The sequence below is a fragment of the Anthonomus grandis genome, chromosome 7 (assembly GCF_022605725.1).
Source record: "Anthonomus grandis grandis chromosome 7, icAntGran1.3, whole genome shotgun sequence".
Taxonomy (NCBI): Eukaryota; Metazoa; Arthropoda; class Insecta; order Coleoptera; family Curculionidae; genus Anthonomus; species Anthonomus grandis.
In genome coordinates this window covers 23,255,320-23,269,098 of record NC_065552.1, presented here as the reverse complement: position 1 = coordinate 23,269,098, position 13,779 = coordinate 23,255,320, and the positions used below count along the sequence as shown (strand labels likewise).

General features: G+C 31.3%; 2 protein-coding genes across 4 annotated transcripts in view; one reads left to right on the top strand and one right to left on the bottom strand.

Moving 5' to 3' along the window:
• LOC126738832 (polymerase delta-interacting protein 2) overlaps window positions 1-13,752 on the top strand; it is a 55,488-nt gene extending 41,736 nt beyond the window's left edge. Inside the window, exon 8 of one of the 2 annotated variants that reach the window (XM_050444289.1) lies at window positions 13,526-13,752. In XM_050444289.1, coding sequence (XP_050300246.1) covers window position 13,526 — 1 coding nt within the window. In that variant the 3' untranslated portion in view covers window positions 13,527-13,752. The remainder of the gene's footprint in view (window positions 1-13,525) is intronic. The other variant, XM_050444288.1, reaches the window with a different exon arrangement.
• Window positions 1-13,779, bottom strand: part of LOC126738830 (arginine/serine-rich coiled-coil protein 2) — a 39,567-nt gene that overhangs the window by 19,790 nt on the left and 5,998 nt on the right. For both annotated transcript variants that reach the window (XM_050444281.1, XM_050444283.1), the window contains exon 3: window positions 8,449-8,759. In XM_050444281.1, the coding sequence (XP_050300238.1) occupies window positions 8,449-8,759 (311 nt within the window). The remainder of the gene's footprint in view (window positions 1-8,448; window positions 8,760-13,779) is intronic.

Here is a 13,779-nt window from a genome sequence, read left to right as displayed (position 1 = left end):
CGTACTATGCATGGTGTTTTTATGATTTATATCTAAATAGGTCCTAAACTAAGAGATGTTATTAACAATAGGTATACGTTAATTTATGTATGGAAATGATAATATGTATCTAATGTGTATAATTTTTGACCATGTTGGATTTTTCTATTGAAAGTAATTATTTAAAATCAAAATACGTCAAAATTACAAAATACTTGTCCCAGTAAACTACCTTTTTCTGTGTAATATTTAAAGTGATATGTCGACGATATGAACTTCTTTGCCTAAAAGGATCATGATGGCGAGATTCTTCAAGTTTCTAATTAATTTCACCCAAGACTACAGTTTACTATACAACTCAAAGGCAGACTCTAATAATACTCTAATTCTAAAATCTTATCAATTATCAATACATATATTTCTTCTGTTATTTTAACAGCTAGTACTGAATTCTCTAATCTACAGGTTTGTTCAGATCATATATTTTATTACTTTTTAAATGTATTGCCTCTTGTATATAACCGGCCTTAATTTGTGATATCTATGTTTTATTCCTGTAATATATGCTATCTTAATTTAATTGTGAATTAATTTAGAGAACTACGACTATGCTAAATGTTTTTGAGAGTTTTCCCTTCCGCCCTTTTTGAAACTCTGATATGCATATTATCATGTACATACATAAATATTAAATTATATTTGTTTAACAAATAATTTTAAACGTTTAACAATGTAAATTAAACATTGATAGATGTACTGCCGACAACAATGTCTATACCACGGTCCTAAAACATGTCGGTGGAAGCCGAATTTCCTGCAGGGTTAGAATCACCCCAGTTCAGAATTGCATAGATATTGGCAGTATAACAGAATTATTGCATATATATGCAGAAAAGTAACTATGATAGGCAGGCAAATTACTGCACAAGAATGTAGGAGCCCTTAAGAATATTATGATAAAAAGTATTCCACTTAGTTTGCCTGATAGGTGACATACATTTTCTTTCCATGTTTACTTAGCATCTAAAGTAACTCTTAGAAATTTTGTGGTTGAGACCACACCTGGTATATTCAATGCATTCAGGGAAAGTCTATTGGCCAAAAACCATTCATAAATATTTTTATTACCATCATCTATCATGTCTAACATAGGATCACAAGCGGAGTATTGTATAACATTAATAGTACCTTCGCAAAAAAGATGAACATTTGGAAGATCATTAATGTATATGAAGAATGGCAGAAAACGAAGGACAGGAACACCATGATTTATGTTTCTGTCAGTTGACACACTTTATAAAAACATATTGATTGTGAGCCTCAATTAGTCTCACACCATTAACATCCCGTTGGATAGTGTAATTTTAATTTCTGGATAAAGATCCCATTAGAGACACAATCAAATGCTTTAGATAGGTCATAAAGCATATGAATTAATATGCTTGTGTAAGTCTATGTATTTCTAATGTTGTAGATTTTTTTTTCTAAAACCAAATTGGATATCTTAATAGATAGTTAATTGATAGTTTAAATTTGGCTTGACATTTCAGAAACCATGAAAAGGAGGGAAATTGCGATCATTTGTTACTTCATCCTGAGATCCCTTACTTTTAAATATAGGAACCAGTTTCGGTCTTATATATTTGATACGGTCTTAATATATTTGATGAAATATCGGCAGAAATATACTGGTTTATTAGTTTGGTCAACAGAACAACTATAAGTTCTCTAAGAGTTTGAAGTATCATAGTATTAATACTAAGGCACTCCTACTGTTTTTTTTTTAATTTCTTTCTTCAAACATTAAAAGAGTCGGCTGAAATGAAAATAGAAGATTGTCCACAGGGACAGGTATGTAATCAAAAAATAAAGTTAATGAAGTGGGTATACTGTTAAGAATAGTAGCTGCAATGGATGAAAGAACGGATTCTGCATTTATTGTGTTTTTACTATTATTTAAAACTCGGCAATTCCAGTTTTGTTTTATTATTGCTTGTTATGGAAGTTGTTTATGTAAGCGTCATATGCATTTTTCTTTGCTTGACTGTAAATGCTTTTATAATTGTTTAACTATTCCAGGATAACTAAAATAGAATTACATTTATAGATGTCATACAGGGGGTGTAACCTTTCACGCATACCTGCTAGCCCTTTATTAAACCATCCAATTTTTTTACTGTCACCACTGCCTTCATCACCCATTAGCCATTTAAGATGAAAAAAATCCTGAACGTAACTAATCAAGGCAGTTACAAACAGAAAACAGACATAAGAAAATTGGTCATTTACATTAAGGTTTGAATTACTTCCAGCTAGAGTATCCCGCTCAAACTTTTCAACCTTGTTATAAAAATAAAATAGGTCTTCCTGTATTATTGGCCTAGAAGTTATTCTTGATTTAGTTTGTTCTGTATTTAAGTTATAGACTAAAATAATGAAAAGCAAAAAAGCAATCTTGATCCAGTAAGAAGTGTCAATACTTGAATATTTTGATAGTTTTGCTTCTCTATTCTTATATGTGTTTTTTTCCAGGTGTTTCAATAAATCCTAAAAAATGAGTGTCACTTCACATAATTTTTACGTCTTGCCAATAATTGGGAATAATTGGTTATATTATCTTAAATTCTACCTTTTCAGCAAGGTATCAGAGTAGAGAAGGAGATACTGCAATTTTCTTTAAATAAATGTATTTGTCGTACAACAGTCAATTAAAATAACAAATTTTTAATCGACTCTTGCATAAAATATGGTTGTGTTTGTTTTAATGATTTTTGACTTAATCATTTTCGCTGTACACAACATGCCCCTTTGGCCACGTTTATGAAATAATTGGAAGGGGTATTGACTACATTAAGCCAAATTAAGCAAGTCCTTGCTGTGGGTGATTTCAATGTAGATTTTTATATCAACAATACACCTGCCTGCAAACCTCAAAATATTTTGAACTCAATTAAGCAACTAGAGGTAAAAGTTGCCTTGATAATGTCTTCATGGGTCCTGAGGTCTCTTTTCACTCTCATGTACAAGAGATACAAGGTTTTCGGGTCAGAGAGCGCAAATCGTTGGGTTCGAAAAACAAGTACAAGTTCGATAAGTACCCTATTTGTGGAATGTCTCGTGTAAAGAGTACAGAGACCGCAATAAAAAATGGATGTTCTTGATTGAAAACAGTGAGTCCAGAGGAAGTCGAGGTACAATAATTGTAATTAAGAATAATTGCTTTATTATTAATAAATATAAAAGTATAAAACATATATTATTATACCATTTTAAGTTAAGCAAATTTGCCCTGCCATGACACTTATGACACTCCCTAACTCAGTACACAAATATTGCGCAAATCCATTTCTAATCTCCTTTTTTGAATGTGATAATTTCCATGGAAGATTTTGAAGGCGGAAAGGACTTGACGCATTATCTTGCGAATTTCATTTCTCCAACTTTCCAGGGGACGAATATATGCTTCTGGATTCTTTATTTCGTCGCAAGTAGTTATACAGATGAACACAAGTTAAAACAATAGATTGCACCTTTTGTGGTTCCAAAGGTATAGATCGCTTAAGTATTCTAAAGACTGCAGCTAAAATTCCGAACACACTGTCGACTATTCGTCTGGCTCGTGATAGTAGATAACTAAATATTCTTTTAGGACATCCTTTCGAATGATGGCCTGGAAACGGCTTCATTATATTTCACTTAACGCAAATGCGTCATCTGCTACAAGTACATATAGTATCAATTTATTTCTTCCTAGTAATGGCGAAAGACATGGTATATTTAATTGATCTCTCGCAAGTTTTTAAAAAAAACTCGTGTTTTGAAAAAGTCCATCATTCGATATTCTTCTCTGACAACCTAAATCAGCATAAATTGTACTATAATCACCATCCATTATAATTGTAGTAAATGCTTCCACTATTTGCTGGAGCATCTATAACAATATGTTTGCCATCCATAGCTCCAAGGCAGTGTAAAAATTCAATCTTTCATTGTATTCCTTTTCAATGTTTTCCATTCGGCTTCTGTTTCGGGCATCTGAAAGTAATATAAAGACTGTGAAATTATTTCAAGTCCTCCAGCTAGCGTACCTAAGATACAGAAACGCATTTATTCTGAAGATGCACAAACGCCTTCGTCAACGTTTGACCCAACAAAGCAAAAAGGCTAAATCACTGAAAGACTAAAAAACAGAAGATGCCTACAAATTTATGACAAGTGTGAAAGATCAGATCTCACACAGGGATCCCTATAGTGTTTATGGCGATTATATAGCAAATAAGTTAAGGAATTGCAGTCAAAGTATGAGAGCCAAAGTATTGAGCCCAAAATATAGCTAAAGACCAAATTGAAAATATACTATTTAACCTTGAGATGGGCATATTTAACGAAAATGTATATCAAAATATGCCAGGAAATGTTGAAAGTCTTAATTATGCCAAAAGCAACACTCGTTTCAACTATATTGATTCCTCAAACATCGCCCAATTTATTTTCACTATCTCAAGACCCGAGAACTTATTTACATTCTTCAAAAACACTCATGCATCGACTGTATCGAATCCTCCATATCCATTCTCACCGTCTCCAAACTCTATATCTAGCCCCTCAGAGATGTCCCAAACTTATGTCACATAATCCACAATTGTGGATGATTAAGAAATCTGATGTAATAACAGAATTAGGTCAATTTTTAATTCTACTAGGACCCACATAGTATTAGTTTCCAGTTACTTTGTCTATGTATCATAACATTATAATAAAATATAAAAATAAATAATTGGTATAGATTTACTTACCTTCACAAATCCTGCTAGTGCCTCTATAAGAGCTTCACACTGGTATTATAGATGATATTAGTTGATCTGGTACTTTAAATAAATACATCAAACTGCAATATGAATCTCCTGTTGCAAGAAATCCTAATGTTATGGCTAATCTTATTGATGTTGGAATGGCAGCACGAAAGTTTGTATTAGTTTTTAAAATTTCAAAACCAACTATTAACAATAGATTTTCAAAATCTGCACTTCCTCATAAAATTTCGGAAACCACTTCCATCTTCTAACTTTAGGTCATTCATTAAACCGTTTCCATAATTCACTCCATCGGGTAAAAGGCTTTTTTGGCACTAACGCCTTTTTTATTTTTATTTTTTAATTTTTCACAATTATTAAATATGCCGCACAAACACCTGCTGCTATTAAATCATAAAAGTTGCAACTTGATGTGGACAGGACACATTTGTGCTTATATATTCGGTCGATGTAATTGGCCGACTTAAAAGGAAAAAGATACAGTCGGCCGACAATGTTTCCACCGATTGTATCCAGGTCTGTATGGGGCTTTAGGTATTTTGTAATCATGCTTGAATCATGTTTTCCCTAATCATTCCCGCAAAAACCGTATAAACAAAGGTGAGACCAGTCTGGAAATGTGACATGGTTTTCAAGGGAATTAAAGGGAATGCGAAAACAAGTTCAATTCGTAGAGGAATTCTATACACAACATGAAACTAATAATAATTTACAAAAAAGAAATAAAAAATGCAAAAATTAGGTCCAATGACAGAATGACCTTGGATTTTAAAAAATCCTTTAAAAGGAATGTTGCAAGGTCAAAACATCACCCCAGATAGGTTTAATGACTATTTTTTTCAAATGGCCCATAAATTATCAACGGACTTACCAGAGTTAAATAAAGACTATAGAATATCAATCATACAAGTTCCATTAAAGTTTAAAGATTTCTTTTTCTGAGATATCCTTTAATCAAGCAAGAGATTTTATAAACAGCCAAACAAAAACAGTTTGTTTGAATGTTGGCCTTGTTAAGATGGCAAAAATATTATCATAGCTCCTCTTACTTATTTAATAAATTGCAAGTGCAACCAAGCCTTGTGGAATTTCAGAGTTACACAGTATCCTATTACCGGTCTCCCCACCACCTCAGACCTCCCAGGCAAGTTTACAGTATGTTATACCTCATATACCAATTTGGATTAATTTGTCCGACAAGATATCCACCCCAAATTACAATGGGGTAAAAACATTGATGATCTTAGTAAAAACCTATTTGTACTTAGGACCCTGGCTTTAAGTGTTTCCCAGGCAGTCCTGCCAGCAGCCTACTATGCAGTCTTTCACTTGCACTTATCATATTTGATTTTGGTCTGGCGACATCTAATGGGGAGATGAGATCTTTGGTCTGCAGCTCAGAGCTGTGAAACTTGTTGCAATGAATGGATATAAAGACCATTGCCGAGGAGCATATAGGGCTCTTGGAATTTTTACTATGCCCTTCTTGTACATTTTTAAGGATCTTATGTTTGTCAAGGAGTGTGGGAAGCATAACGTTCATAACTGTATGTATTTGTATATATTTTGAATACTAGGAACAGAATTGTGAGTATTTGTCATATAGGTTTTATATATATTTTTTTTTAATCATTTCTTAATGGTATAGTCAACCTTGGGTTCATGCTCTGCTTTTTTTCATTTTTTATCTTAATGTGTGTTAGACTTTCGTCAAATGACATGATAAATAAATTTGAAATTTTATCTTTTCGGTACTTTCAGTAATTTTTCTTTCACTTCATAGATTGAATTTTTATTTCAGTTATATCATTCATTCCATTTATTTTTTTTCAGTCATTATTTTTTTTCTTCCAGGAATTTGGCTTTATTTTTTGTCTTCCCGGCGTTGAAAAGCGTTTTTTCGCGATTTTCACTGCAATCTCTTTTCAACATTAATGTTTTCCAGGCATAATTTTTGATAAAACTGATGAATTGGCAATGTCCTTTTACTTTTTAGATTTCGAGAAATTTAACGTAATTTTTCATTGTCTTTCAGGTATTTGATATCATGTTTCACATTTCCCAGCAATTACAAATTAATTTTCAGATTCTCCAAGCTTTTGGAGATCCCTTTCATACATGAAAGGAATCTGCAAAAGCTTCCAAGATTTTTGATGTCCTTTTTAAAATTTTACAAAAATCGGAGATAAGCTTCAAACGTTTTCCCATATTTCCAGCCTTGTCCGAGTCTTTTTTAAATGATTTCCAGCCATTTAATTTTATATATTCCTAGTTCCACGAAACAACTCATTCCTTTTACATATAGGCACCGGTATTAAAAACAAACATTACTTTAATTTTCTTGTCAGATATTACTGGAATTCAATATTGAATTTTCGCCCCTTTGAGACAAAAGTGAGATGAGAAAAATGACAGAGAGAAATGAAATAAACTATTGACAGATGTGTACTACCCGCTCTAATTTTTTCATCTAATATGGCATGAATTGATAATGAAATTTCATACAACATCACGAAGGGACGAAAAGCTGTGAAGTTTGCTACTCAAGCTAAGTGAGGATACCACTTAGCTTGTCATTTTCTAGTCAATTTAGGTATTTTTTCATGTATTCAAGCTCCTGGAATTTTTTTTTTATTTTTTTCGGGTAGTTGAAAAGGTTTTAAATATTTTTCAGTATTCTAAAATAATTTTGTATGTATTTCAGATAATTGGGAGTAATTGTTTGAGTCAGTTGATAATTTTTTCCGTTCTATTTTAAGTTTCTGGAGCGTATTTCCAACTACTTCCATCAGTTTAGGTTAACTTATTCTTCAAGTAATTCAAACTCCTGGAAAAAATGTTATTTAAACCTAATTGACTTGGTTTTCCATTAAGGGTTTTTATGATATTTTTGCAAGTTCTTAATAACTGTTTTTTTATCTGTTTAAGGCTTCATTCTTTGCAATTGCGTATTGCGTTGGGCAATGTATACGTCCTCACATAAAAATATTATTTTAAGCATATTAAGTATCGCCACAATACTAAAATGGAAATTTTATTTTTTCTCTAATTGACTTGGTCTTCCATAAAGACCGGACTAAGACCATTATCGAAATGATCGATAAAATAGTACCTACTTTTTCCAATTTCTATAGTCCTGGCCCTTGCACTACTTAATGTTTCCAATATTAGCAATGTTTATAATTGACACGTCGATCTGATCTTTTGTGATCAATTATAATATATGTATAATAATAAATAATGTCATAAAAGGAAACGAAAACTTATAGTAAGTCTAGAACAATTTTTTTTCAGTTTTAGAACACAACACAACCAACTAATTTTTTCATACGACAATCCACTAGACCAGAATAAACGACTTAACTGTGAGGCATTTACTATCTCTTTCAGTATTTTACCTTTAAAAATTAATCCTATTATTTTCTGAACTAAAAGCTCAAAACAAAAATTCCACTTTACTTTTTTGATTCTTCCTTAGCATACCGATCCGGTAAATAAAGGTGTTAAGTGTGCAAATTAATGTATTGGCTTGCAATTAGAAATGTAAGTCATATTAAGTTAAAAAGATAACAACTGATGAACTAAAATATGCACCTTAATATCGTAAAACTTGTAACCGTTACATTAAGTCAAAAACAAACAAATGTGTACTAACCTGTCGTCCTTTCTATCTCTGCGATCATCTCTATATTTGCTCTTCCCTTTATCATCATCTCTTCTACCTCGCCCTTTATCGTCATCCCTTCTTGATGGCCTGTATTTATCCCTATCACTGTCTCGTCCCTTATCATCTCTGCTTCTTTCTTCCTCGTTCCTGACGGATCTTCGCTCCTCTTCTCTTTTATGCTTGGGACTGTCACTTCTTCGTGTATGTTCTGGCCGCACATCCGGATTATTGTAGAATGGGTTGGCATCCCGTGAAGTATTGTTCAACTTTGAGCTCGGTTCTTCTGAATCGTTCGAGTCCTGCGAAGAAACGGCTACTCTTAACCGTTTATATGGGAGTGTTTGGGTGGAATGAAGGTTTTTTTTTACGTTCTGGTGGTATACAGAATTGGGTATTAAAAAGATATATAAACGAATGTATAATAATAGTTTAATTCCACGCTGAACGATTACCATTAAGACGCAACTTGTACTTAAACGAATTTCTAGGATTATGTGAATATTTAGAAGCTGGTGGATTATTTATTAAGGCTTAAGTTGGCTTTGGACTAAAATTCTGATTTATCAATAAAATCATCAAAGTAGGTAGAGTTTCACTATGTTACTGGAGACACAGAGATTCCAAACTGGTTTTATTTAATCCAATTAAATATGAATGCAGCTTTTGGTGTAAATTGGCCAGATGTTAACAATGAACCATAATTATCTACATGTGAATTAAATTATATTCTAAGTTGCCAAAGGGCAAAAATTATAAATGATAAAAATGACAAAAATTGGGATATCTGGGATCCATTTTGCGGTCTAAAAACAAGCAACTGATACTAGTTGGATTTTCATCCATCAGAAAAAGGGCCATTGCGTACACAGAGTAGATGGTAAAATTTAACCACTTTAAAACTAAATTTTTTGAATATGGTTTGTATGTTTTTACATGACAGGACTAAGATTGATAATTAAACATGTTTTAAAGATTGCACTTTGTGATCTTTTTATGGGCTACTACTTTAATTTAAATGACCATTTTTATTTTAAATTTGGAAATATTTCATGATCTTGTATGTAATGAGATTGCCAAATGGCAACAAGTTACTTTTTAAATTTTCAACACTAAAAATAAAGGATAATTCTGTAAGGTGGCACAATTAGCTAATGCTCTTTATGGTTAGCCATCCCATACTGCATATATTTGCAAGAAATTATAATCAAGTCTTTTATTCCATCATTAAAGCATTTACTTACAAGCCCTTAAAATCGTCTTCCAAAAACCTCAGGACGTAATTCGTTCTAGAACAAAACTTAAAAGGGCAAATATATCGAGGTTGATCTCCCGAAAATGCATGTGAAGAGGAAGCTAGTTAGAGAAAAAATGCAATGAATGTAAGAGTATAAAAATGAAGGATTTCATTTCAGGGTGTCCACAAAATGCCTTGGCACTACCACAACATCGAGGATTTAAAAAACCAAATTAAATTTATCAAAATAAAGACAAACCTGTAACCAAGAAATGTTCAAAACTTTTGTTTAAATTTTTAGTAAAAACATGTCTACTATATCCATCTTTATCATGGTTTCCTATTAACGCATATTAACAGACTCCAATCAGTTCAACGAAAATTCTACAAATATGTTTTTAAGTCTTAGGATGCATGGTGTATATACCGGGTGACACAGGAAAAAAGGAACACTTAATAACTACTTTACTTTTTAATATAAATAAATGAAATTTGGTACATCGATGGAATTGTTATAAGAGCATCTTTTAATATATTCAGATGTTTTTTGTTACTTTCAGTTGAACTGGAAGTGACACTAACTTTCTTATTTTAAATGGTATATTATTACGTTTGGTTAATGGTATATTGTTATTCGATAGAAAATAATATTCTGATAACAATGATACTGCATTTGCTACTTTTTGTTTTAAACTCACAGTAAATTAATTTTTTTTTAATTTTAAAATAGGGTGCCATAAATGCAAATAAATGAAAGTTTTATTTTTTATTCAAGTAATCACGGAAAAATTACATAAATAAACACATTTAATTAATAATAATAGCATAGAATGCTTTGATTTCTTTAATAGGAGGCTGCGTTTTGGCGCGTTCTTAAATTATTTTTCAATTGATATAATACATGACATTTTGTGAAGCTGAATTATTATTCATTATTTAAATAAATTTGTCGCAGTTTTTTGAAAGAATTTTAGTGTTTACTAATATTTTAAATATTTACTAATTAAGAGTTAGTTAAGTAAGTTCATATGCCGTACGTTATATTCCTACGCATGCGTACTTTCATTAGTCAAGAAGGTGGTCATTTCGAACAATACATATAAAAAGATTTATATTAGAATAATTTATAAAATATTTTTTCTGTCTCTTTACCATTTGTGTGTACCTGCGTTATGTTAGGTAAATTATAACTAAAATATGTAATATTAAGATATGGAAAAAAATACTGCATTGAAAAATTTATTCTTTTATTCTTAAATATGGTATATAACATTTGACAAAATATGATGTGTTATGTCAGTTGAAAAGAAATGGGCAGGCGTGTCATTACAAAGTCCCTTGTTATTGAATAAATCAAAGCCATCTATGCTATTTTTATTGACTGTAATTATTAAATTCATTATTTTTTTCTTCTATGGGATTATTTATTAACCGATTTAAAAAATAATCATATTAAATTATTGGGAAATTTTAATTTCAAAAGTGGTGTTCCTGGTGTGAAACTTGCTATTAAAAAAATAAATTAAAGGCCAAAAATAATGGTTTGGAAATTTTAAATAGACATGTAAAAGTTCAAGAAATAAAATACAATGAATATTATTTTTCTATAATTAGTTGCTTAAAAATGTAAACTTTCAACGCATTTATGGCGCCCTATTTTGAAATTTAAAAAATTAATTTGTTCTATGAGTACAAAGCAAAAAGTATCAAATGCATATCATTATTATCAGAATATTACTTTCTATCAAAATACGTAAGAATATATCAATTGTCTCATTTAAAATAAAAAAGTTAGTGTCACTTCCTGTTAAACCGGAAGTAATGGAAAACAATACTGCCGTGTTAATTGAAAAAGGCGAATCTGCAAAATTGGCCATTTTAAGTTATTTACCTCTAGGGAGTCTGCGCAATGAGTTTTATCATCTGTTAAAATCTAGAGGCGTATCTGATCATCTAAATGTGTGTATAATTAAAAATAGAAACGGTGTATCTACAAAAATGCAGTGTCTGTTAATTGAAACGATCGTATCTGACAATATTAATAGATTTAGACGTAACCAACAGAATTGGTGCAGATACGCCTGTATCAATTAACATAACGTTTAGGTTTTAGAAGTCGATGTTCATCATAACCTCACTTTTTTTAAATATACATATATATCTTGTGAGATTTATCTATTTATTTATTGCTTTTGTGCATTTTCTGTGTTGTAGTTTTCATTAATATATACGTTAAAATTAGGATCTTTGTGCTACTTTGTGCTAGAGTATTAACAAATTGTTGGTAAGTTAGTACATATTGAAGATAAAAGAAAACTTAGATATTTATTTTTAATCTGTTTGCAGTCAAAATTTTAATTATGTCATCTAGGAGCAAAAAATTGCTTACGTTAGCTTTAAATGCAAAATTAAAAGATAATATCTGTCATTTCAAAAGTAATAATTACCAGAGGAAACTATGACCAAAAACAAAACCAAAGTTGAACTTGACCCAGACTACTATTACGAATCTTCCGAAACATCTGATTTATCTGATGTGTTCAAGTGTTCCTTTTTTTTCTGTGTCACTCAGTATATTAATGCACTGTCTTTTCATCAATCTGCTTTTTGTAGGAGTTTATTGTTTTTGTTTAAAATATGCTTCAAGTCCATGATTCATATCTCATCATGTCTCTTATCAGCTTTAAATTTTGCTCTTCTCTGCATCCATACAACACACAATGTATTTTATCTTAACACTTATAGTCCCAATTTTTTCCATGACTTGTTTCCTGTTTGACAACAAACCTTCAATAAACGTCTGAAAGTCTCTAGTCTTTTCCCACTTGGACCATATCAGACGGGTCTGAACACATTAATTTAATACTAAAATCATTATTTCCCCCCCCAATTCGTCAACATAACTCTGAAAAACTTTTTCCAAGACCCTTAACTCATTCAGTGCAGACATGGGTTATGTTTGGTTACCTGTTTCAGTTTAACAACAGGCTTTGGTTGTGGTTTTGACACATAACACCTCAACTGAAGTAAACCCATTCTTAATTTTACCTGTCATTCACCCACTTCTTAATATCAAGTTGAATACTTATTCCATAGAATCTGAGATTAATCTCAAATAATCCCATATAAAATGTTAATTTCAGCTGTTATTGCCAGGAGGAATAATGAAAGTGATCTTAGGTCAAAAACTTTTCAAATTCTGGACACAATTCAGTTCTCTGCTTGGGTCTTATCCATAATTGTAATTTTTACTAAATATTTACACTAAATAATTGCCTTAAAAATTAAGATTTAGAACATACACCGAAAACAAAAAAAATGTAGAGAATTAACCCTAAGAAGTTAAATACTCACCGGTTGGTCGGAGATTCACTTTCAGGTATTCATCGTTAGTCGCTTGATTGTTGAAGGCTCGAATACAAGGTCTTTACAATATAATTATAACAGATAATGTTAATATCAAAATATCTTTGTATAATTATAAATAAAATATTAATTTTTTTCAGGGCTGGTTGTGTGGCAAAGTATTTGATACAAAATAAAATCTAGCAAGTTTTCAAAATAATTCTTTGAACTCACCTATTGTAGCCTTTTTTTAGAACAAAGTGTAAATAGCCTATTTTTTTATTGTCATTAATATATAATGTATTGTGTATTTATGGACAACCGAGTTCTGATCTTGCCTCACTTCCTAATATACCTATAGGAATACAGAAGATGCAGATGAAATAGTGCTTTATGACCTCCTGACCTCCTTTGGCTTGAAACAGATTTGTTTTACATCCTCCTCAGGATAATAAATGCCTAAACAATGTTTTCTTGAATTTTCAGATGAGCTATAGTGTTGATGTGCTGGACCTCACAAATCACTTACCCTACCAAATTGATACACCAAAAGCAAGCAATCCTGGGAGAAAGAAAACAATACTTAGACCCATAACCCAGGTTGGCAGGTCATCCAGATCATATTCTTTTTATCATCTAATAAATTTTGAAACTCATAGAATTTCCTTCTTTTTGTTAAACAATTCACTGAGAATTAAATGTAATGAATTGTTCCTCTTTATAGATCCTTTATAACCAGC